Source organism: Juglans microcarpa x Juglans regia, chromosome 4D, assembly GCF_004785595.1.
Source record: "Juglans microcarpa x Juglans regia isolate MS1-56 chromosome 4D, Jm3101_v1.0, whole genome shotgun sequence".
Classification (NCBI taxonomy): domain Eukaryota; kingdom Viridiplantae; phylum Streptophyta; class Magnoliopsida; order Fagales; family Juglandaceae; genus Juglans; species Juglans microcarpa x Juglans regia.
The window spans coordinates 23,141,479-23,167,298 of record NC_054600.1 but is presented as its reverse complement, the minus strand read 5'-3'; the positions used below and the strand labels follow the sequence as shown (position 1 = coordinate 23,167,298).

At 37.7% G+C, this 25,820-nt stretch overlaps 2 protein-coding genes across 4 annotated transcripts; both read right to left on the bottom strand.

Annotated features, from left to right (window-relative positions):
- Positions 1-4,357: 4,357 nt before the first annotated feature.
- Positions 4,358-6,595, bottom strand: LOC121259862 (universal stress protein PHOS34-like). The gene is made up of 5 exons (XM_041161658.1): positions 6,434-6,595; positions 6,095-6,333; positions 5,870-5,964; positions 4,948-5,069; positions 4,358-4,652 (listed from the first exon to the last, which is right to left on the bottom strand). The coding sequence occupies exons 2-5, from the start codon at positions 6,273-6,275 to the stop codon at positions 4,565-4,567; spliced, it is 486 nt and encodes a 161-aa protein (XP_041017592.1). The 5' UTR covers positions 6,276-6,333; positions 6,434-6,595; the 3' UTR covers positions 4,358-4,564.
- LOC121259861 (universal stress protein PHOS34-like) lies at positions 4,358-18,657 on the bottom strand. Of its 3 annotated transcripts, XR_005939646.1 has the most exons (6): positions 18,523-18,657; positions 18,183-18,421; positions 17,956-18,050; positions 16,061-16,182; positions 15,627-15,799; positions 4,358-4,470 (listed from the first exon to the last, which is right to left on the bottom strand). XR_005939646.1 is itself a non-coding variant. In XM_041161657.1 (4 exons), the coding sequence occupies exons 1-4, from the start codon at positions 18,361-18,363 to the stop codon at positions 15,712-15,714; spliced, it is 486 nt and encodes a 161-aa protein (XP_041017591.1). In that variant the 5' UTR covers positions 18,364-18,516; the 3' UTR covers positions 15,497-15,711. The 3 variants fall into 3 exon arrangements, 1 of the variants encoding a protein (XP_041017591.1); XR_005939645.1 differs by lacking the exon at positions 18,523-18,657 and having other exon boundaries at positions 18,183-18,516; XM_041161657.1 differs by lacking the exons at positions 4,358-4,470; positions 18,523-18,657 and having other exon boundaries at positions 15,497-15,799; positions 18,183-18,516.
- Positions 18,658-25,820: the final 7,163 nt, after the last annotated feature.

Sequence of the window (25,820 nt, the reverse complement as noted above, 5' to 3'; positions counted from 1 at the left end):
GACTTCACCCTCAAAGCCCAAGAGGCCCAATGAAGCCCAGCCCGAAGGAGAAAGCTATTAACTCGGCCCACTAGGAGGCTCCGTTGTACATGATTTGTAAGAGGGATGGTGCTGTAGAGGATGAGACTCGTCGACCTGAGACCCCTTCGAGTAGTGTCAAGTCCTCGAGTGTCCACCCACATAGTAGGCGTAATATACGGGGAGCCCTTGATCTACTGACAAAAAGGGAATAAACGGATGAGAAGGGAGATAGACTGATTGAAGGAAGTCGGATAACCACGTTGTATTAATGGCTACGCCGCCCGGACAACATGCCACATTAATGACAATCGTAACAGAGCCACGTCACATTAATGATGCCGTCGCAAAAGCCACACCACACTTAAAAGCTCTGACACCAAGAACAGTACGGGAAACACAGATGTCATGGAAGCAAACATTGTTTGCTCCACAGACTGATAGTATAAATAGCAGATCCCAGGTACGAGAATATCTCTCTGGTTCCTATACTTTCTTACTTATTTACTGCACTCCAAGAAAATTACTAACTTAAACATCACAGGTTACCCGGCCTCAAGGCTGCCCTCTCAGAGCTATAGTATTTTCTACCTTGAGCAGGGCTCATCTTTGAAGACCTGAGTTGTCAGAGCTAGACCCAAAGGTGTGCAAAACACGACGTTAACAGTAGCATCGTCTGTCGGATCGTAATAGATCTCGCATGTTATTCTCATCCCTGCGACAACCCGTTCTGACCAACTAAGGAGAAATATGGGAGACGCCATGGAGGCAAGGTTGAAAACCATAAAGGAGTGGGTGACGAAACTAACTGGCAAAGTGGAGATACTCTACAAAGAGAATGCAGAACTTAAAAAATCCCAATGAGAGCAAGATGGTGGGGCGGGATCCAGCAACACTAAGCACATGAATCCAGCGACACTAAGCGCATGTATGTGTAAAGTACACCAAAACGTTATTATCTTTCATACAATTTATAAAACTAAATAAATGTTTTCTTTGGTCTAATGAGATATTTAGATTTCATAAGAGATTTTACTAACTAAACAAAAAAGAAAATTATATACAAAATTATTTATACAAAGATAGAAAAATTAAACAGTTAAAACAACATGATTAATTATCACGTGCCATGAATGATAGTATAAGAATTGCAAAAAGGCAAACCAATCATCAAGCCAACTCCTCCGCATATATATTATCTATGTATTAAAGTTGATTAAAAATTTATAAAATTTCAAACAATAGCACAAATTGCTGGGATAAGACGGAAGGAGACGGTGGGATAAGACGGAATCACAAAGAATCCAAACTTGTGTGCAGCCAAGAGAAGGAGACGGTTGAAATGAAACCCAAGAGATAATTACAAACTTAAAATGATATTTGATTTCATATGTAAAATAGGAAAAAAAAATCATTTTCACCGAAAGCAAAAGTTGTGTTTGGCGCTCTAGATGAAAAACTGGAACAGTGGAATCGAAGATTGGAAAAAATAAATAAATAGAAATTGCCTTGGAAGCATGAATGGCTTTTGCCTTCTGGCACAAAAATTAATAGAAATTGTGTATATAATTTTTTTTTTCTTTTATCAATGTGATTTTAAGCACCAATTTTGCCTTTTGGGTGAAGAGAGTTAAGATTAAGTAGACATCTCGTTACTTTGCGAGAATCAATAGAAACTTAAATTTGCATCTCTAACTTTTGTGACTCTGCCTAACTTTTATTTTATTGAACTTACTTATGTATAACTATTTGATATTTATACATAATAACCATATATTATACTTCCACATAAATTATGTTTTACATATATATATATATATATATATATATATATAAACACACACACTAGCGGCATGGTATGTGTCTTGTATTATACACATCACATAATAATATATAGTAACATCTCATATATGAAATTATTAAGTTGTATCGATTAACTATTATAAAAATTATAATTTAATGACTTCAATGCTTAGCTAAATAATATATATAGTATATTCAATATATAAGTAACTAGGCATAAGTAATTAAATAATTACATACTATATCTTTAATTATAAAAGTTGTTATGCTTATATATAGATATGTATACGTATATATATATATGTATGTATACACACACACATCTATGTATAAACAAGCTTTAATCGAGTCAAGCAAACGAGTCCAGTCAAACATAAGCAAGTAAGCAAAAACGAGCCTTATCCGAGTCGAGACTAGTTTAATTGGGTATGGTTATATGCTTTCACGAGTGAGCTTTTCTTTTTTCACGAATCGAGTTCGATTCAAGTTTAACCGAGTGAGTATCACGTAGTCTATCGAACAAACTAGTTCACTTACAACCCTAATAACAATCCATTAGCAGGCCATTCAAAGCATCATAAAACACTAGCAATAATTTGCAAAAAAATTTAGTTGCCTGGTTTGAAAGCTACAATGAGACAATATGTCAAGGATCCATCCCATAGGACTACACAAACCCCTACCCATACTAGAATGGCCTTGGACTAATATCAGTATGAAATTCATCGATGGGCTTCCCAAGTCCCACAACAAGGATGCTATTATGGTGATTGTTGATCGTCTCATAAAATATGTCCACTTCATTTTACTCAGACATATCTCACAGCTAACACCATAGCCAACCTATTCCTAGATCTCATCTTCAAACTTCATGGAATTCCTACATCTATAGTGGGCAACTTTTGGTCTAAATTTTTTCGACTACAAAAAACCCAACTCAACCTCAGCATCACCTACCACCCTCAATCTGACAACCAAACAGAGATAGTAAACCAAACTTTGGAGGGATACTTGCGACGATTCAAGGGAGAATAACCCATATTTAATGGCTCTAATTGGCCAAGTACTGGTACAACACTAGTGAGCATGCAACCACCAAAACTATGCTATTTGAGGCCACGTACGGCTATCCTCCTCCTTGTCTTCTCCAATATGCTCCAGGCACAGCACGAGTTCAAGCAATGGAAGACTTCTTGAAGGAATAAGATGCCATTCTCCAAATCTTGGAGGATAACCTACGAGAGGCACAAGAGTGCATGAAGAAGTTTGCAGACCTCAATCGTACGTAATGAAAGTTTGAGGAAGGAGATTGGGTTTACGTAAGGCTCAAACCCTACTGATAACTGTTAGCTGCAGCTTGCCCAACGATTTTATGGGCCCTTTCAGATCGAAGAAAGGTTCGAGATGATTGCCTATCACTTGAAGCTGCCATTGGAGTCTCAAATCCATTTGATCTTTCATGTTTCTTGTCTAAAGAAATGCCTTGGTTCAACATCTATGCCTCCACCGAAGCTTCTTCTTGTCAACATGGATGGATCCTTGCATCTGAAACCAAAGAAGATCCTCAGTCGAAGGCCCAAGCGACAGGGAAGAAATTAGAGCATTTTGAGATCAATTTGGGAACCTTATCCATAAGGTCCTCGAAGAGGGGGGCCTATCATGTTACCCCCACGCGTGCCTTCATCTGAGCCATCCAAGTGATTGTGTGGCCATGGCTTGATATGATGTGTTTTTGTTCTAAAAGGATCATATGTTTTTAAGAGTCTTGCAGCAGTTATGTATTTACTTTTATGAATGGGTCTTTAGTTTCGTGGGCCATGTTTGGGTCAATAGGGTAATGAGTCTAGTTGTGTTGCTAATATTTAGGCATGTTATCGAGTCTTTTAGTAATTTTCAGTTATATTTAAGTACAATTTTTTAAATTAAGGAAGTATCGAATAAAGCACATTGCAAGTCGAAGTGCCTAATATTTACTTGTTAAGTCAAGAACCTTGACAAAGAGACGGGGTACGGTGGGGGAGGTGGATGGTATGATGAGGGTGATGGGTACTGTAGTAGGAGATCCGGCGGGCGAGGAGGCAGTGGCGTGGTTATCGCAGTGGGTATGGTGTTCATAGGAGTTGTTACAAGTGCGGCAAAACTGGACACTTTGCGAGGGACAGTTATTACAGTTAAGGCAACGGCAAAAATTGCTTTGATTTTAGAGAGTTCGCTAGAGAGTGTCTAAAATATTACTGTCGATCAGTTGGGGTAATTGACAATTGTGTTCTTCTCGGCACATTTTAATGCTTTTTTCTGCTTTATTATTATAGAAGTTTTTTTTTATGACCCACTTTTACTTTGGTGGCCGAGGAAGGATGCCGTTTAGCACCTAATAAGCATTGGATGCTAGCTTTCCAAAAGCAAATTGGCAAAAGCAGGCTGAGGACAATGACGAACTCGATCAAAATTTCGAGAATAAATACGAATATTCGGAATTCCCAACTTCCCCCATTCACATCAAATGGAACTAAATTGATAAAAGTCAGACGATAGCAATGCAACAATGCATGCATGTATAAACTTGTTATTCAAAGTTGAGTTTACATGCCATATTTGAGATCAGCTGTGGAGAACGCAGGGAAAAAAAAAAAAAAGACTGACGACGACATTATGTGCAATGATCAAATTTTATTACAAAGACAACTACTCGGCTGATTTAAGTTCTGTAAGTGCATTAGCACGTGAAATAGGTAATGTAAGCTCAGTGTTTGATTTTGGGCTTCTTCACAATCATCACAGTACAGTGAGCATGATGAGAACAGTAGTCACTAACACTGCCTAAAACAGCCCTGCATAAGAAAACAAAATGGATTGTTAACATTTGCACAAAAGACCAAAACATATTATTTCCATCGGTGCACAAAAGACCAAAACATATTATTTCCATCGGTGCAAGTCTCCAAGGAATAAACAGTGAATCACAGATGGTAAACTTAGGATGAGTTCTTGCTTGTTACAGTCTACAGAGAGTTCACTTGTTAACTTCCTTATAATTTAGCGATTGGAAAGTATGAAAACATGCCAAGGAAAATAATAAAGGAAACCATGAAAGCATGAGTGAGAGAAAAGGGTTGAGATCAGTACCTTTTAATAGCTCCATAACCATGACTGCCAACAACCAAAATGGATGCATGGTGTTTCTCCACAGCCTCACAAAGAACATTTCTAGCATCGCCTTCCACCACCTCCACTATCACGTCATGCACCTACATACAACCCAGCTGAGATGTTAAAAGAAGATGCTTTGGCATCTTTAATTCATCAGAAGTACCTTTGCTTCGGTCTTGAAGAAGGTTAGGTTTCCTAATTGTAAGCTCATTTAAGAATTAGTCTCCTAATTGTTTTGAGATTAGATTATTGACTTTCCTAACCAAGCTAAGTCTATAGAGAAATTTACAAGCTAAAATGTGCACGCCTGCCCCAAACCTTTTAAGGGATTCCACGACTTGTGCACTAAAGCTCACAATGTGGAAGCACATCTTCAAAGCCTCAAAGAATGAGGAATTTAGCTTAATCATTAGTGTTTGATCAATTCCAGTCTAAAATATAAACTTATTGATCTTCCTAACATGCAAAGAATCCTACAGTATCCAGTTAGAGAGTGAACAATCACCGAAATCCTCTATCTTGATGTCTAAAAAATGCTTTATAGTCACTCAAAAGCATCTAATCAACCCCAATCTGTAGCCACCACGTCCAGTCTCAATTCAACCATTTTATGAGTTATTTCCCTCAATTTTTGTGGGTTCCCAATGCGTATTCAAATATAAAACTCTTTGGTTGGTTAATTGGAACCTAATACTGGTGAAACTCCCATCAGTTCACATGATTGTGCATCAGCATGCACACAAACACAAGGCGTCTAGGTCCCCACTCTCTATCCCTACTCCACCAGATATATATATGTAATACCTAGTTGGATAATCACTAATCAATGTTGTTCAACATTGAATTCAAACGCAAATAACAGATTAGGATATCCTAGCGAAAGAAGGAAACAGATTACCGATTTACTGCTGCAGAGTTCCTTGGCCTTTTCAACGACCCGGGCAGCGATCTTCTTCAAATCGGCCTCCACTATGGGCAAAACCTCGGCCGCTGCTACAATTTCCCGAAATAATAAGAACTCCGCCTCTCAGTCAATAAATCACATATGTAAAATCCCAACTAGGAACACGTAACGAGGTAATTCGTAAACGCAAAAAGATTCGTGGTGGGTGAGAGTCCGTACCAGGACCGGCGAAGCTGACGACAGAAGAAGGAGGGGGTTTGGCGTGGACGAGGATGAGCTTGAAAGGAGGGTTGGCGGAACAGGGGACGAAGAAGTGATCCAGAGTCCACTCCAGAGCGTACGAACTGTGCTCGCTGTCGTCGATCCCGACCACCATCGGTTGCTTCTCGGCGCTCGCCATTGCAGGGAATCGGTCACTGATCGAGCTTGTTTTTGTTGTCGTTGTCGTTATTGAAGAACTGCGAGTCGACGAAAATGGTCAGCTTTGATTTGACTTACAGAAGAGACGCGGAGGCAGATGATTGCATTTACGGGAGCATTAAAAGCTGTGGGCGTTACCAGATTCGCGTATTAAAATACTTGATTCGATGATTCGCGTGCGTTCGAAGAGCTTTCTACCACCACGTCAGCTTCGTTTCCGATTGATTATTCGAGTGCGTTCCAAAAGCTTTCTGCAACTCAGCTTCGAATCAGCATCCTTTCTTAATTATTAATACCACGATGACCGAAAAAATATAATAATTAAAAAGAAAATAACTTCGGCCAGTACGACAATATTAACTTTTATTTTTTATAAGAAAAAAAACTAATATCCGCCCAATAGTTACTGCTCTATTTGAGAATTTTATTTTTTATTTGTACTTCATGATAAAGGAAGTAATTTTTTATGTATAGATTTATTTTTTATTTTTTTAAATATTTAAAAATGATAAGAAATGTGAATTAAAAAAAAAAAAAAAACACTATTTTTACACTTGCAACGGTAAGTGCAAGCGGCCAGTTGTGCAGCTCTTTTGATAATTTTGTGTTGTTGGATGTTCCGTGGAGCTCATTGGAATATATTCTCGTCTGTTTTTACAGATAAAATAAGATCAGATTAAATGAATTGAGATTAAAATTAAAATATTAAATAAAATATTATTAGAATATATTTTTTTAATATTATTTTTATTTTAAGATTTAAAAATATTGAATTATTTATTTTATTTTGTATGAGAATTTAAAAAAATTATAATGATAAGATAAGATGAGTGGAAATAAACATTGAAAACAAGTGAGGCCTAAATGACCAGCTGCAAATACCGATGGCCTAGAGCTCATTCGTCCGTTCAATTTTGATAACAAGCTGGTTTGAACAGTGAGTTGAGTTGAGATAATCTGTAAATAATAGTAATATATTTGAGTTAAGATGAGATAAGTTAGCAATTGTTTAAATTAAAATATTTTATTGAATTCTGAAAAAGAAGAGATAAAAAAGTTGAATAAAAATATTATAAAGTTAAAATATTATTAGAATATAATTTTCATTTTAGGACTTGAAGAAATTGAATTATTTTTTATGTTTTATTTGGAAGTTTGAGAAAGTTGTAATAATTAGGTAATAATTAGATGAAAAAGTTAAAAATTTAAAAATGTTTATATTTGTAGTATTTGGATATTGAGATGAAATAGGATGTGATGAGATGGAGGACCTTCATTATCCAAACCAGGCCTTAGTGCCACTAAAAGGATGTGGGAAACTTAGTACTTCAACTCATATTTCAGTTGCTTCTTTGTGTTCAACTTTATCTCCCCCTCTTCTTTTTCTTTTTCTAAAACTCATTTTTTATGGCAAACAAACAGATTTGAGCGTTTTCGAATCTCATGTCATCTGCTACAAGAGGATGTGTTTCTTAGCACCAACCACTCGAATTACATGCAATGAATAACTTGGCGGCATTGGGTACCCAAGATAAACTCTGATGCTTAAGTTAGAGAAGTAGTCTCAATGTAAAATATCTCAAGAAGTCCAAGGAAACATTTGTTACCTTCATGAACCATTTATAAAGGCGCAGGGACATGTCAAGGGGGTCAAAAACCATCAGTCTTGTACGTTTATCTCTAATTATCCCTTAAGGAAGAGAGAGTGGAAAACAACTCTGATCTATAGGAGTTATCGATCACAGGATAACTATCTTCATCCATGGTCGTTACCTCATTGTGAGTATTGTTGTTCTCTTATTGATATCATGCTCGCGTGGGCTCTTGGGCTATAAGTCTTGTAGGTTAAAGTTGTAGGTTGGGTCTGCCTTCCAGCCGTGGGCTCGGAAGCAAGAGGACCCAAATATTCCCTTCAATTATCCCGCTAATTTTCTTTGTGCCAGCACATAGGAGATTAATTAGTTTCGCGCCTTCTACCCCCATGTGATAACCTTACCCCGCTAACTTACAATAGATAGGCGGTTAGCCAAATTTAAACTTTTCCTACCCCACCAAAGGCCCATGATAGATAATGTGTGGGTTTAAGTTTATACACATTCCTTAAAATGTGGCCCACGTCAGCCATAAACGTTCGCGCGCTTTCAATGTCCTTTATTCGAAAGAAATGGTAACTGCCGACGCAGCCAACCTTTCGGATTCCCAAGAACCCTCATGATTACTGTTTATGATCTTTCTCTTTCTTGATTCACTTCCTTCTGTCCATACTCCCTCTTTTCGTACCTCTTCTTCCTTTCTCAAGTCAGGGGACGTAAACTTAAGGTCGTGGTGCCTCCAGCGAAGAGACGTGCTCCCCAGCCAGGGAGGAAGAGGCGTGCTCCTCAATATGATGGCTCTTTGCCCAAGTGCCCTCATAGTGGCATCGTCGGGGACGAGGTTGTTGGATCCACTGCAAGGGCAGAAGTGGAGTTGGAATGATGAGTACCTTTTGATTCCAACCTTGTTGTTGGTGAGGGGGCTCCTGATGCTTCCCCTAGGGAGAAGACGCCAGAGGCTTCTCTAGTCAAGGTCTCCCCACCTGTATTGCCAGGTCTCGATGACCTTATTAGGCTCATGGGCCAAGCCCTTGCTTATTCGGTGACAACCTTTGATTTTGACTTGCCCACCAAGGGTACTGAATCCATGAGCACGCCGCCCTTTGAGTTTCCTTATTCGGCTTCAATGCCCAGTGTTGACGATTTTTCTGCAGATATGTGTAACGCCCGTCCTTGTGGTGGGGCATTTTGTAAAATATTTTTATAAAGGACAACGGGAATTACCGTCCGATTTAAAACTTTTTACTTACATACCCAGGGTGCAAGACTCTACGTTTATATCATAAAATGTGCTTTTAGAATAAAAGAGGTTTACAGCGAAAAACATTAATCTTACAAAAAAAGGGTCTCTCGTGCCATTAAAACTTGTGCCTAGACTTCCGTGCTCTTCCTCATGGGCCATGTCCGTCCTGATCATTCGGTTCCTGTAAGGGGGAGGGACATGCATAAAAACTAAAATGAGTCGATGACTCGTAAGCATTACTTCATACGGTTAAAATATAATAACATAGGTTTTCATTCATGCATTCATCATTCATACATACTATACGTACATGCGTGTGTGCATACGTGCATTCGTTGAAAACTTCACTGGACGGGGTTTTCTTTTGAAAATGGACTTTCCTTTCGTAAAACATGTTCCCCGTCAGTGCCTTCATTTCTGCAAGAATGCGATACATTCATACATACGTGCATTCATTCGAAAACATCACTGGACGGGGTTTTCCTTTGAAAATGGGCTTTCTCTTCTTAAAATGTTTTCCCCGTCAGTGCCTTCATTTCTTAAAAGTTCGTGCGTTCGTGCGTTACGTGCGTACATGCATTCATGCGTTCATATATTTTTTCTTATCACTTTCATAGGCCAATACACACTGTTACGCCCCTTGTGTTGGGGTTAGCGGTCTTCCTTTGGACCCGAACTCCGCCCGTGGCCACGAGTTGGGAATCCCTTTCATAGGGGGCAGCACTAGGTGCACTACCAGTACTACTTACCCGGCATTGCAATCTGCTCATTCATTGGTACCCTTTTCATTCATTCATGTGGCCGTTACGTGTCTTCATACATTTCATGCTTTCATTCATTCATGACTTTTCATTCATTCATGCCAGCTCTAAAGAGCTGGAGCTTTCATTCAATTTTTTCTTTCATTTAACAGTCATTTCATGAGAAAAACATTTCTTTTCATGAGAAAAACATTTCTTTTCGTGAGAAAACATTTCTTTTCATAAGAAAACATCGTTAACAGTTCGTTCGTGGAAAACTTCATTTTAAAACATACATGAGCTTAGACATCGGCTTTCATGGCATCTATAAGCGTCACCTTAAACGTCATCTTTCACGGCATCCACGAGCATCACCTCATGGCACGCATAAAAGCGTTGGTTCGTAAGATCCATAAAAGCGTCTGTCTTCATGCCTTCTGTGCAGTTCGTGCATTTTCTTAGAAAATACATACAATAGATACATTGTATAGTCATCCATTCACATGCGTACAATTAATACTTTCGTTGCGTAAAAATGGGCTGCCAATGAGGGCCGTACATACTTATACCATTGAACAATTAGCATTTTCTTTCGAAAAATGTCATTCGTGTCTTTTCGTAAGGCATTGTGAGGAAAAGCGTTTCTTTTCGTTTCTTTATATATTTTAGAAAGACTCTAGAAAAGTATGAACGTAACACTTACCTGGACTCTATACTACTTGCATATCATGCAGTCCATTCATGTGCCTGTCAGATGGCAACCTACATGCATACACATAACCTTAACGTCATTCTCTATCTAATGCATAAACAACTTAAGGTAGAAATAGAACTACGCTTTACTTAGAACAATCTCCTTCTATCTCATGCTCTTATGAGCCCTTAACTATTTTAAACCCTTCAGGGACCTCTACAATCACCACATCTTCCAACTCAAGGTCTTGCCTCGAGTGCTCATCCACTAAAATGAACCCATAATTCACCTTAGGATTAAGACACTAAGACCTTAGTCTTACTCTTCTTACTAACCACATTCGACGCATGATTTCGAACGATAGAATCACTCATCTCACTCCTAACAATACACCCATCACTATCTTCATGCACCTTAGCCCATACTAAATCCTCATTCCCAACCATACAAGCTACACGGCTCTAAGCCAACCCTGAGGCTTAAGCACTGTGTAACTGTGTTCAGGACAAATTACCTATTATATATGGTGAATCCGTCTGGCACATGTGTCTAACCAGATTACACATGTACCTTACCCCTTTATTACCTAAGATCTACATATGACACATTGATCACCTGCTCGCAGGGATAAGGGTCATACTCCGATACCAACCTTCTCTCAACCAGGCTAGCATGACTTTTCATGCTACCCGTCCCTTATGACAGTTCATCCCAACACTTAACATGACAAGACCCCATTCACTATTACGCCTTATGTCACGTCACACAGCTTGAGACTACATCCGAGCTATACCATGACCTTGTCACGTCGCCTGACATCCCGCTACGTCATTCTTACATCAACCCTTAGCTCATCACGAGTATGGTTCCTCACGTACTCCTATCACATCGTGACATCTCGTCACGTTCCTGCTATACAATTTCTACACTAACTCACCCATCATAAGCACGACTGTCAGTAACCACGTCACTTCGTGACGTTGCCCAGTCATGCTTTCGCTACGTGCTCTTACACTTATTCTGCTACTTCACGCATACTTCTAGCCATAAGTCTATCACGGTGACACTTGTCACTTTAGACTACAAGCTGCACCATAACTACTTCAGGATATTGTTCCACAATTCCCGACACTATTTAATCACGCCCATTAATCACACAACCATCCTTATTCCTGCGACATGCCATACGAAGTGTTGCTGCCTCATGGAGTACATTCCACATTTACTCCCTTCACACATACTACGCCATATCACCACTATGGCGTACTTGCCATATGGTGCATTGCTCCACTATATAGAGTACACTCCGCGTATACTCCCTTTTCACACGCTACAACCTATCATTAATATGGCATACCCGCCATACGGTGCATCACTCTACCACATGGAGTACACTCCGTGTGTACTCCCTTCATACACTCTACGCCATATCACCATTATGGCATACCCGCCATATGGTGCATCACTCCACCATATGGAGTACACTTCACGTGTACTCTATTCACACACATTACGCCACATCACCATTATGGCATACCCGTCATATGATGTATCACTCCACCACATAGAGTACACTTCACATGTACTCTCTTCATACACTATGCCACATCACCACTATGGCATACCCGCCATAGGGTGTATCACTCCACCACATAGAGTACACTCTACGTGTACTCTCTTCACACACGTTACGCCACATCACCATTATGGCATACCCGTCATATTGTGCGTCACTCCACCACATGGAGTACACTTCACGTATACTTTCTTCATACACATGATGCCACATCACCACTATGACATATCAGCCATACGGTGCATCACTCCACCACATGGAGTATACTTCACGTGTACTCTCTTCATACACACTACGACCCATCGCTATTATGACATACTTGTCATATGGTGCATCACTCCACCACATGGAGTACACTTCACGTGTACTCCATTCACACTACGCCACACAGAGTACACTCTACGTGTACTCTTCCCATTCCACACAGAGTACACGCCAGGAGAGTATATACTCTCCTTATTCTACACTACGCCACACACACACATACAGAGTATACTCATCATGTATTGTTCCCACTCCACATATCACGTCACCAATACAGCACATACTCCACAACCACACTACACCGCATAGTCCACAACACTGCACAGCACAATTCCCAACTACGCTCCACACTCCACAGCGCACTACACAGATAAGCCCAACACTTCACTACACAGAATGTCCAACACTTCGCTACACAGGATGCCTAACACTTCACTACACGATATATCACAATACAACAAACTCCACAATACTAACAGCACTGTCCACAACCTAATCAACTAATCAACATCTAACATAAATAATCGAGGGATAGAGGGTTATACCATCGACGGGATAACCCATGCGTTGCTCGCCGATCATCACAGTCGATGATGCTGGAAGGGTCATACGTGGCGGCTATCCCATGTACAGTGACTGTTTGGGCATTTGGATAGCTAAGTGTGGTCTTAGAATGGCTCGTGAAGGCCTTGTGATGGTGGCAATGAGAGTAACACGGCGGATCTAGCCATCTCTTAAAAGAATCAACCACAATTCAGTATGTAAAACGATATTTCAAATGATCATTTATTGATACAAGTTTCCATTTCATGGTCCACACATTATTCATTTGAAGAGACAGAGAAAGAACATACGCCAGAGGAGAAGAAAATTATGTGTAACCATATCAAAAAATTAGTCAATTAGTCATGCAAATGCCACTGTCGATCTTTTCAAAAGCACACATTTGTGTGCACGCGCTTGTATGCCCTCAGTTAAAAAACTCCTCATCGAAAGCTGACATTAAAGTTCAACAACAAAATTAAAGCTAGAGAAAAAATCACATTTCAACCACGGAATTAGGATGAAAAAACACCAAAATCTCAAGCAATTTACAAATGACACAGCTCCAGCGCAACAGCTCAAATGAAATACTCGAACAGGGAGTTAGAGAACTTTACCATTTGGCTGGCAAGAAAGCGAGAGAGAAAGGGGAAAAAAAGAAAGTGGAAATTTCCAGGAAAATGTATAGGAAACTTTGATCTGCGTGAAACTTCAAAGACTTTGTGATTGTTTCCCTTATACCTTGAATAGGGTTGTAATCAAGCTGAGTTGAGTCGGTCTTTGGCTTGCCAAGTTCGGTTTGACTCAAAATACTTCAGTTCGAGCTCGAGATTTTTTTTATTCTTTGTTCAAGTTTGACTCGATAAGCTAAATTCTCAACTCGAGCTCGAACTCATCCCACAAACGAATTGTTTATTTTTTAATTTTTTGAATAAGATTTAATAATTAATAAATAAAGAAAATAAAATATCTAATATTGAATTTATACAACTAACAAGTAGAACCTCTATTGAATTATAAAATTTTAAAAAATTTATAAATAATTAATATCTAACTCATTGATATTTATCCAAAATAACAATATATTATATGCCTACATATATTATTAATACATACACTTAATATGATAGCATATATCTATTTTATATATAGTTCCCACATACTAGTATTTGAAGTTATTAAATTTTATCGACTAATTATTATACAAATTGTAAAATATACATATGAAGTATATTCATTATATAGACATAAGTAATTACATTACATATTATATATTTCAATTATAAAAGTGGTATGCTTATATTATTAGCTAATACATATATATATATATATGTATATATACATAGATGTATGTATATATTTATCAATATACGAATGAGTTTTAATCGAATCGAGTTAACGAGTCGACTCGAGCATAAACGAGTAGGCCTTAATGAGTCTTAACCGAGTCGTGTCATTTAAAAATTGAGCGGGTATTTGTTTTCACGAACGAGCTTTTTTTTTTTTTACGAGTCGAGTTCAATTCGAATTTAACCGAGTAGGCTATCGAACAAACCGGTTCATTTACAGCCCTATCCTTGAAAGCCTCTCTTACACTCAGAATCCCCTCAAGTTTTTGGTTTATTGCTTTCTCTCTAGTTTTCTCTTATTCCGAAAAGACCTTAGCTATGTACAACACAGAAAAAGGAAGAAAGAACCCAAATATATATATATATATATATATATATATATATATATATATATATTTAAGATGGTGGTAATTTATTGGGAGGGAGGAGAAGGGGGGTCAAATTTTTTGAGGGTTTCTTGAGCTTTCTTGAGAAACGGCTTGAACCCAAGCTGCAAGGTTAGGTATCCGAATGCCAAGGCTTCCACAAACCCACTGGACCAAAAGACGTAGGAGATCAGAAGAAAAGGAATCGAAAGCAGGGGCAGAAGGATCAAGGAGTATGCGAGAGAAAGAGGGGTTTACCAGGTTCTGAGTCAACTTGGCGATTTACTGTCCTTGGAGTTGGAGTGTGATGGTGCGGTGCCGTTGTTGCCGATGAGACTTGGGTTGGTGGTGCGGTGGTGGGGCTTCTTGGTCGAACAAAGGTCGTGTGCAGAAGGAATAGAGTTTCTGGTTTTTTTAGAGAGAAATTAACGGAATTATATTTGGAATAGGAATCGTCAAGAGAAGAGAGAGAATGTGCCAAAAGTAATAATAAAAAAATATTTAGTTTATCTATAGTATACATCAAATTTAACTTTTGTTTTAGATATACTGTAGACAAAAATTCAAATGCTTTACCTCATCGAATGTGGCCAGAATTTTATCTCAATAGCTGTCAACTTTTATTTTTTTAGCGTTTGGCTAATCTATTGAGATTGCAAGTATCGGATGCTAGCTTTCCAAAAGCAAATTGGCAAAAAGCAGGCTGAGGACATTAACGACGAACTCGATCAAAATTTCAAGAATATATGTGGGTATTCGGATTTCGGAATTCGGAATTCCCAACTTCCCCCATTCACATCAACTGGGACGAAATTGATAAAAATCAGACGACAGCAAATGCAACACTGCATGCATATATAAACTTGTTATTCAAAGTTGAGTTTACATGCCATATTTGACATCAGATGTGGAGAACGCAGGACATAACTAAACAAAAAAAAAAAAAAAAAAAAGGGAAGAGTGACGACGACATTATGTGCAATGATCAAATTTATTACATAGACAACTACTCGGATGATTTAATTTCTGTACGTGCATTAGCACTTAAGCTCAGTGTTTGATTTTGGGCTTCTTCACAATCATCACAGTACAGTGAGCATGATGAGAACAATAGTCACTGACACTGCCTAAAACAGCCCTGCATAAGAAAACAAAATGGATTGTTAACATTTGTGCGAAAGACCAAAACATATTATTTCCATCGGTGCAAGTCTCCAAGGAATAAACAGTGAATCATAGATGGTAAACTTATGATGAGTTCTTGCTTGTTACAGTCTACAGAGAGTTCACTTGTTAACTTCCTTATAATTTAGCGATTGGAGAGTATGAAAACATGCCAAGGAAAATAATAAAGGAAACCATGAAAGCATGAGTGAGAGAAAAGGGTTGAGATCGGTACCTTTTAATAGCTCCATAGCCATGACTGCCAACAACCAAAATGGATGCATGGTGTTTCTCCACAGCCTCACAAAGAACATTTCTAGCATCTCCTTCCACCACCTCCACCATCACATCGTGCACCTACATACAACCCAGCTAAGATGCTAAAAGAAGATGCTTTGGCATCTTTAATTCATCAGAAGTACCTTTGCTTCGGTCTTGAAGAAGGTTAGGTTTCCTAATTGTAAGCTCATTTAAGAATGAGTTTTTCTACGAATCAGCCATTGTTCACAACTGATCCATAGCACACGTTACGTGTCTTTTTTTTAAAAAACAAAATCGCGTTTCAGAAATGGATTCCCCTCCCCCCTACCTGATTCCCTCTCTCAGCTCATCGCCTCACCCAGCCCTGCCGTGTGCCACTTGCAATGTCATCGGCCACCACCATCGGCTCCCCCTCACGTCAGCCACCTTCAAACCTCCACAGAAGCCCACACACGCAGCCCCCTCTCTCAACTCGAAATGGGTTCTCCTACACGGTTTGCCGCTGCTACTGCTGCCGTCATCAGCCTCCAACCCCACCGTCGAGCACCTCCCCCTAGCCACGGCCGAGCTTCTATAGCACGGCATCCCTTTCCCTCTCTTTCCCAAAATGGGTTTCACCCAGATACGGGTTTAGCCCGCCGTACGCCTCCACCCACGGCTTCCAACCGCCACCTCAAGCCTCCACTGGCCAGCATCGACCTACCCCAGCCACCCATAGCCCCAATCTACCCCTCACACACCCTCACTCTCCCATGGGTTTCTCCACCCATTTGGCCTCCAGCCACCAACTCTACCACACCTCCCTCAACCCTCCATGCTCAGCCATGCCTCCCTTAGCTCCCCTTCTCCATTTCTCTTGATTGAGACCCATGGCCCAAGCTCCTCAACAAGCCACCGTGTCTCTGCCGTGTGCAACCTCGACACCACCACTACACCCAGATCAGAGTGCAGAAAAGTGGAGGTGGGGGAGAGGATAGGCGAGACGAGGGGGTGAGGCTGGGAGGACAGAAGGAATGCTAGGGATGGGGGAGAGGAAATCTGTTGGGAAGGAAAGCGGGGGATGAGATTCAAATGAGAAGAATCTAAGGGACGCGTGAGTTTTGTTGTAGGGATAAATTGGTAATTTTGTTATGGTGTATAGTAGCTGCCGCCAAATAGTGGCTGCTCCCAAGAATTTTTCTTTAACAATTTGTCTCCTAATTGTTTTGAGAGTAGATTATTGACTTTCCTAACCAAACTAAGGTCTATAGAGAAATTTACAAGCTAAAATGTGCACGCCTGCCCCAAACCTTTTAAGGGATTCCACGACTTGTGCACTATAGCTCACAATGTGGAAGCACATCTTCAAAGCCTCAAAGGATGAGGAATTTAGCTTAATCATTAGCGTTTGATCAATTCCAATCTAAAATATAAACATATTGATATTCCTAACATGCAAAGAATCTTACAGTATCCAGTTAGAGAGTGAACAATCACCGAAATCCTCTATCTTGATGTCTAAAAAATGCTTTATAGTCACTCAAAAGCATCCAATCAATCCCAACCTGTAGCCACCACATCCAGTCTCAATTCAACCATTTTATGAGTTATTTCCCTCAATTTTTGTGGGTTCCCAATGTGTATTCAAATATAAAACTCTTTGGTTGGTTAATTGGAACCTAATACTGGTGACACTCCCATCAGTTCACATGATTGTGCATCAGCATGCACACAAACACAAGGCGTCTAGGTCCCCACTCTCTATCCCTACTCCACCAGATATATATATGTAATACCTAGTTGGATAATCACTAATCAATGTTGTTCAACATTGAATTGAAACGCAAATAACAGATCAGCATATCCTAGCGAAAGAAGAAAACAGATTACCGATTTACTGCTGCAGAGTTCCTTGGCCTTTTCAACGACCCGGGCAGCGGTCTTCTTCAAATCGGCCTCCACAAAGGGCAAAACCTCGGCCGCTCCTACAATTTCCCGGAATAATAAGAAATTCGCCTCTCAGTCAATAAATCACATATGTAAAATCCCAACTAGGAACACGTAACGAAGTAATTCGTAAACACGCAAAAAGATTCGTGGTGGGTGAGAGTGCTTACCAGGACCGGCAAAGCCGACGGCAGAAGAAGGACTGGGTTTGGCGTGGACGAGGATGAGCTTGAAAGGAGGGTTGGCTGAACAGGGGACGAAGAAGTGATCCAGAGTCCACTCCAGAGCGTACGAACTTTGCTCGCTTTCGTCGATCCCGACCACCATCGGTTGCTTCTCGGCGCTCGCCATTGCAGGGAATCGGTCACTGATCGAGCTTGTTTTTGTTGTCGTTGTCGTTATTGAAGAACTGCGAGTCGACGAAAATGGTCAGCTTTGATTTGATTTTATAGAAGAGACGTGGAGGAAGATGATTGCATTTACGGGAGCATTAAAAGCTGTGGGCGTTACCATATTAGCGTATTAAAATACTTGGTTCGATGATTCGCGTGCGTTCGAAGAGCTTTCTACCACCACCTCAGCTTCATTTCCGATTGATTATTCGAGTGTGTTCCAAAAGCTTTCTGCCAACTCAGCTTCGAGTCACATCCTTTTCTTAATTATTAATACCACAATGACAGAAAAAATTTAATAATTAAAAAGAAAATAACTTCGGCTTAATACGACAATATTAACTTTTGTTTTTGATAATTTTGTGTTGTTTAATGTTCTGGTCGTGGAGCTTATTGGCATATACTCTCCACAACCAGCTGCAAATACCGAGGTCCTAGGGCGCATTCATCAGTTCATATTCTCTCAGATTGATAAACCTAGTTTAGTTTAGATCTCAACTCTTCTCAATTCATTTTAACTTGTCATTATAATTTATTTTATTCAGTAGATAAAAGAGCAGAGTCTTTTATCAAATTCCAACATAAAATATAATAAACAATTTAACTTTTTCAAATCTCAAAGTAATAATAATATTAAAAAATAATATTTTAATAATATTTTATCATCTCAACTCAACTCACTTCAACATCCAAACATAGTCAGTAAGCCCAACACCTCATTTTGATAATAAACTGGTTTGAATAGTAAGTTGAGTTGAGATACTCTGTAAATAATAGTGAGATATTTGAGATGAGATGAGTAAACAATTATTTGAGTTAAAATGTTTTATGGGATTTTGAAAAAGAATATATAAAAAAAGTTAAATAAAAATATTATAAAGTTAAATATTGTTATAATATAATTTTTTAATATAATTTTTATTTTAGGACTTTAAAAAATTGATTTTTTTTTTTTATATTTTGTTTAGAAGTTTGGAAAAGTTATAATGATTAGGTAATGATTAGATGAAAATTAAAAATTATTTGTAATTATGATGTTTGGATATTAAGAAGAGATAAGGGCTTTCATTATCCAAACCACGTCTTAGTGCCACTAAAAGGAATGTGGGAAGCATAGTATTTCAACTCATATTTCAGCTGCTTCTCTGTGTTCAACTCTATAGAATAAATATAGATAGAAGTCACTATTGGGAGCATCCATTTTGCATATATGATGTGGCATCATTTAGACCACGCATCTTCCCAAGTGAGTATTGGGAACAATCAACTAGAAGCAGTCATGCATTGAGTGCAAAGTGTGCACTGCTACAATGACTTCTCTCTAGCATTACTCCAACTCTATATTCCCCCTCTTCTTTTTCTCTTTCTAACACTCATTTTTTCCTGGCAAACAAACAGATTTTGAGCGTTTTCGACTCTCATGCCATCTGCTGCAAGAGGATGGACCATGTAGACAGACTTCTGAAACAAGTAGTTAGGATTTGGGAAGGCATTTCGTCCCATTTCTTTTTGGTCCATTGGGTGTTTGTTGGATCCATGGGCTACAAGACCCGAATATGTTGACAAAAACACCAAAAACCGCCAACATAGAGGTCCTTTATGGGGTGAAAGCTAGGATCGATAAACATCCACTAATTATTTAGCACATCAAACGTCACCCACATCAATTCCCTCAACACGTCATGGGCATCCGAGATAGATCCAAGTTTGATGCATAGGTTTAAGAGTAATGCTAGGTTGCTATAATTTAAAAAATAAAAAATAAAAAAGTCGAATAAATATTTATAACATTGATAATGTAACTCAGTGAGATGAGTCTGCTGTCTCCCTTGAAGAAATTGCCAATATCCTGCTCCACTGGTAACCCTAATCAGACATCCATTTGACTGGTATGGAACATGCACCCTCAACTCCTTATACCATAAATACAATGGCCTTTCTGCGTCTTGATTTTTCAGAATTTTTATACTCCTCTTCCCGACAACCTGAATTTGATGTTTAACATCATCTTTCTCATTCTGATGTTCAATAATAATCTTACACTGAATTGCACTAAAAATCACCTGAATGGTTTCATCTTATTCGCTCATTGTCCAAAAATATGAGATAGGCCATTTTTTTCATAGTTCTTGTTTTGAAACAAATGGTGGATGTGTCAAAAAAAGATTTATATGGAGGATTACTATTACCTCTTTGGAGTGTTTGTTTGTATTACTTTTTTATTTAATCTTATTATTTTTCTTGCTAAAAAAGATTTTTATGGAGGATGTGTCATCAATCACTTGATGGTCACATCATACCAAGCATGTTATTCTAAAAGGTGTGATCATCAAACGGTGTACCCCTTAGAATAACGCTCTCTAACATGATGATGGTTCTCATGAGGGGTGGTGATGTTTAAGGAAATATCAAGAGGCACAACCTTTTGATTTAGTCAAAAAGTTGTGTTACTTCTTAAGGTTGTGACATTTGGATTACTAATAGTTGTGCCCTTTGCTAACCAGTGCATAATGACCTATAAATAGAGATCATTGGTGTACAAATGAATATACTCAATTCTCTTTGTTCATCACTAACTTGTGAGATAAATACTCTCAGAAGAGTATCATCTTGCCAAATTCCACTTCTATTTATTTTTCATTATTCTACAATGTCATCTTCAAGCTTCTTATCGGATCATAATTTCTCTTTCTCTGCCCATGATTATCATGACCAATGTTAGATATAGTTTACAGATGTACAAATAGAATTTATTATAAAAAAAAAAATTACATGAATTAATGCCTAAATTTATATATTTAAGAAAAATATGCAAGATTTACGTACTCTAAAATCGTACAAATCATTTTCGTTATTATCTTATATTTAAACACTTTTCACTTTCTCTTAAATAAGATAAGAAAACGTTATCTTATGCGGCTACGCCTAATGGCATCAGCTCGTACGTCGTCCACCTATGCTTTAGTTCCGGCAGCAATGATGCCTTTTCAACGCCATTGTTAATATACAATGCGTGGAATCATTGATTACTACTACCATTCATCCATTAAGAAAGAAAAAGTGCAACAAAACAATGGGTGTAGACAGAGAAGACCTTTTTTATAGCAAAAGTTTGGACGTAATGATGGCCAAAGTGGGAAATGGGTTGGTATTCGTACTCTCATGTCTAAACATTGAAGTATGGGTATGTTTCAAAACAACCATATTTTGCTGCAAATGAGTTTTTTCATCCTTAATCAAACATACATGAAATAGTTTAAGCGAGATTTAAGTAGTTAACACATGAAATTATTTAAAATGTATAACATTAATTATAAGTGTGATTCAAAATAATAAGATGATTTAAATTGCAGAATTGAATTGCTTATGAGTGAACTCGTATAATAAAAATTGAATGATAAAAGTCAACTCACAAATTGATGTGACTTGATATGATACGTTAGATTGTAAAATTATTTTTATTGTAAAATATACCTAACGTAACATATATATGAAATTATGTCAATTTGTATATTTATTTTTATGAAATCTCTTTGCTGTAACATTTCAAAATTTTACATTTTATGCCGAAGCAATCCTGATGAGCCCGTGCAGTAAATTAATTGGGTTTTTTAGGCAAATAATATAGTAATAATGGCAATAAAGGAATAAAGCCAATTACAACTACAAGAGCCATCGGAGATGCGAGCACTAGAGACTAATGATGGCCAAAGTGGGAAATGGGTTGTTAATTTATGCTCTTAAAGCAATTAATGCTATTGAATTGGTATTTGTCTTGTGCTGCGAATGAGTAAATAATACAAAATATTTTGATGGAAATGGGGTTTTTTTTTTTTTTTTTTTTTTGAAGAAAGAAATGGGTATGTTGAAAGTGGCCAAAATCTAGATTAATTTTAAACTAATGTTAGATATAGTCATAGATTGTGTAAGCGTCGCGTACTCTTTTTTGAAAATGAATTGGATTTACTACTAAAAAATTAAATTTTTTCATGTAAATCTCACATTTACTCTTTTTTTTTTTAAAGAAATATGCGATACTTGCATACTTTATGACTACAGATATCATTTCTCGATCAAACAATACAGTACTTGCACAGTAAATTAGTCTTATAATAGACCTTTATTTCAAGGCAAATCATAAATTAACAATGGATATACAGGGGAAAGCCCAGTTACTACAAGTGCAAGAGCTATTGGAGGTTGCTTTTAAGTGGATTGCCTCACCCTATTGGAATTTGGGTGCATGGTTTCAGTCAAATTCAAATGGGCCACTGATTAATGCAAGTGGAAGGTCATCAGATATTGCAATAAAATTTGATGTACAAAAATCGAATCTGGCTTCTGCTTCTCAGCCTCTCAAAACAGTCAAAAAACTGAGAGTTGGTATATATGTATGAGTATGGGGTGCCATTAATCCATAATCTGAGAGCAATAATTAAAGGTAGCACTAGTTTCCAGCTATATATTAATTGCTTTTAGATTTGGATCATGGCACATGAAAAATGACCGAATATCTTTTTTTTTTCCTTTTTTTTTTTAAATTTTTTCGAATGCTTTTAAAAGAAAAAAAAAGCTACAGAAATATTTTTTTATTCAATTAAAATTTGAGAACTGAACAAAAAATAGATCAAAACACCAAGAAAATTTAATATTCCAATAGTAGTTTTGAATTTATGGAGTAATAATGTACTTGAGTGGGTGGTAGCACGACAAAGCTTAGTGGTCTTACCACTCTCTATTAATAATGATACCCTTTTTATGCTTTTTAAATAGTTATAAATAGAATCTTACTTTTGTTCTATGGTCTGATCTCATTGATCCAAGTTGAAGGAATTTATATATTGACTGCAACGACCAATCATACATTTGGAATATATATATATATATATATATATATATATATTTTTATATAGCAACCATGCATGCATGGCGGCCTTTAATTTTTATTTTCTGGTGTCTCATTGATAATGAGATTTTGAAGCCAAGCTATCCTGGTAGAGTAGTAACCACACACATCTTTGGAAATTAATATATATGATGATCTTCATTAAAAAATAAAATATTAAAAAAAAATTTATATATATATATATATATGAGAGTACGTGACTTGTGACAGCTTCCACTATTCACCTGCCTTCACATGAATCATATATTCCATTGGAAAAAACACCAAGTAATTAATTGCAGAAACCAATATCGATCATGCATGCAGCCCATGACCGATGGCGATGCATATTCACCGGCCACCAGTACCATCCACTTATCCTTCATTTCAAAAGTGCATCATGTTGACTTGATTTCTCTCGCTCTCTCTCTCGGCTAGGGTGCAAAAGCAAAAATATTGCATGCATTTCTGTCTCCTTTCAACATGAGTACTGTAGTTAGGAAAACAGAAAATCCAGGTGGGGTTGGCGAATAGCACAATAAGGAAACAAAAATAAAAAAATAAAAAAAAAAATTCGATTTTATGTTGGACATTATCATATCAATCGTGGATTTTAAGTACTATCCTACTGCAATTCTTCTAGTCACAGGCAGTTTTGTGTACCAACGCAGGCCACTCAATTTTTAGATCCCTTCATCTCTCTCAAATTCTACTTCAAATCTCTTCTTCTAACCTTTAATCGAGACTCTATAAAGAACTATTATTCATTATCAAATCAAACAGTAAGTAAGAGATTGGCCGAAGAACTAACAAATTTGAACTAGATACTCATAAGCCTGACAATTTGAAAGCTACATATTACGAGTTAATATCTCATATGAGAAAAAAAAGTGATTAAGCACCTCTGATATTTGGAGTAAGAAAAAAATTACACACAATCATGTTTATACGGAAAATTTAATAGTAAATCGTTCATCTATAATTATTTTTTCATTTATAGAAGACTTGTGCTCTTTGTAACCATGTCTTGTATTTATTTTTTATGGTAAAACATAGTACATATAAATTGATGAAAAGGAAGGAATAGGGAAGAGGCTGGGCAACAAAGGTGGGGATCTCGTCCATATACTTGTCGGGTTTTCCAGAGTGCAAGATCCTTGTATACCCACCCATCTCAGAGTGGGGACTGTCCTTAAATTTCTTGAACCAGTAGTACATGATCCTGCACTGTCAAGTGTTGTAGACGGAGTCCGAGGCCGTGTGGAACAGACGCCCGAGACTTTTTGAACCAACCTCACCTCTTGATCTGTCCACCGGCATCTTGATGATGGGGTCGACAGATATTCTCAGTGAAGAGGAGCGAAATAACCCAGGGACTTCGAGCTTGAAAGGTTGATGCGCGAAACTGCCTTCAAGTTCAAGTACAGTCTTTCCATAGAATTTCATCTCCTGCCTCTTTAACACACACCATTTCCTTAATCCAGCTGCATTCCATGTCATCTTTCGTGCGCGGTTGGTGCGCATAACAGCCTTCAAGTAGAGTTTTCCATCCTACTATATCTGTACTCCTTTTTTGGGTTGCTTGCTACCAATATGAAAAACATTTTGGGCAACTTTGTTTCGATGAATTAGCCATTAGAAGTTCAATAGTTGGAGACCGTCTCAATGGAGTCGCTGCTAAGTTAACGAGAAAAAATAGATTTAATCATTTATATTTATTTTAACACTCTATTCATTTATATGCCAAACTCTTCGTCAATAAATGAGCAACGGTAGAGTGTTATAAAGTCATAATTTAAACCAGAACCTCTACTATAATATTATATAAAATCACAACTTGTCATAAAAATTTAAACTAATTTTTTTTTCTTTTTAAGATTAAATAATAATAAAATAATAAAAGGATTTTTCATTATTAATCTCCAAATAGATAATAGATGATGATCGTAATTTGAGGACACTGAGGTGCATTGCTTTTTATTTAATTATTTTAACCAAATGGTTAAAAATCTAATTGAGGGAGACCAATGAGAATGCAGACGACAGCTCTACGTGCATCCAGGTGGTATCTGACTCACTAGAGGCTCATAGTCATAATGGCTTCTTGCGTATCGTAACCGTCTACGCTTTGCTAGTTTGCTGTGACCCACCAGACAAGTAAATTACAAAGAAAAGTCTCACCAACCGACCAAAATGAATTTCCTACTTAACGCGTGGCAATGTATCCCATTTTGCGTCGTTGATCCACACTTCTCTCGTTTTAAATACAGGTTTTCATTTTGGATAACATTGAAACCAAACGGCTATATAGGTCTTCATAGTTTCCAAACGTAAAATGCTAGGAAAACGGACGAATTCACATCAAAGAAAAAAAAAATGCTCATATTTGACTGTTAGAACCCAGCCGTTAAGAATTAAAGGTTTTAGAATTTTTTAATATTAATTTAGTTAAATGATCAAAACATCCCATCATACTTTTAAATTCAATGTTAACATTGATCGGCTTACTCTATCGACACTGATCCTATAGC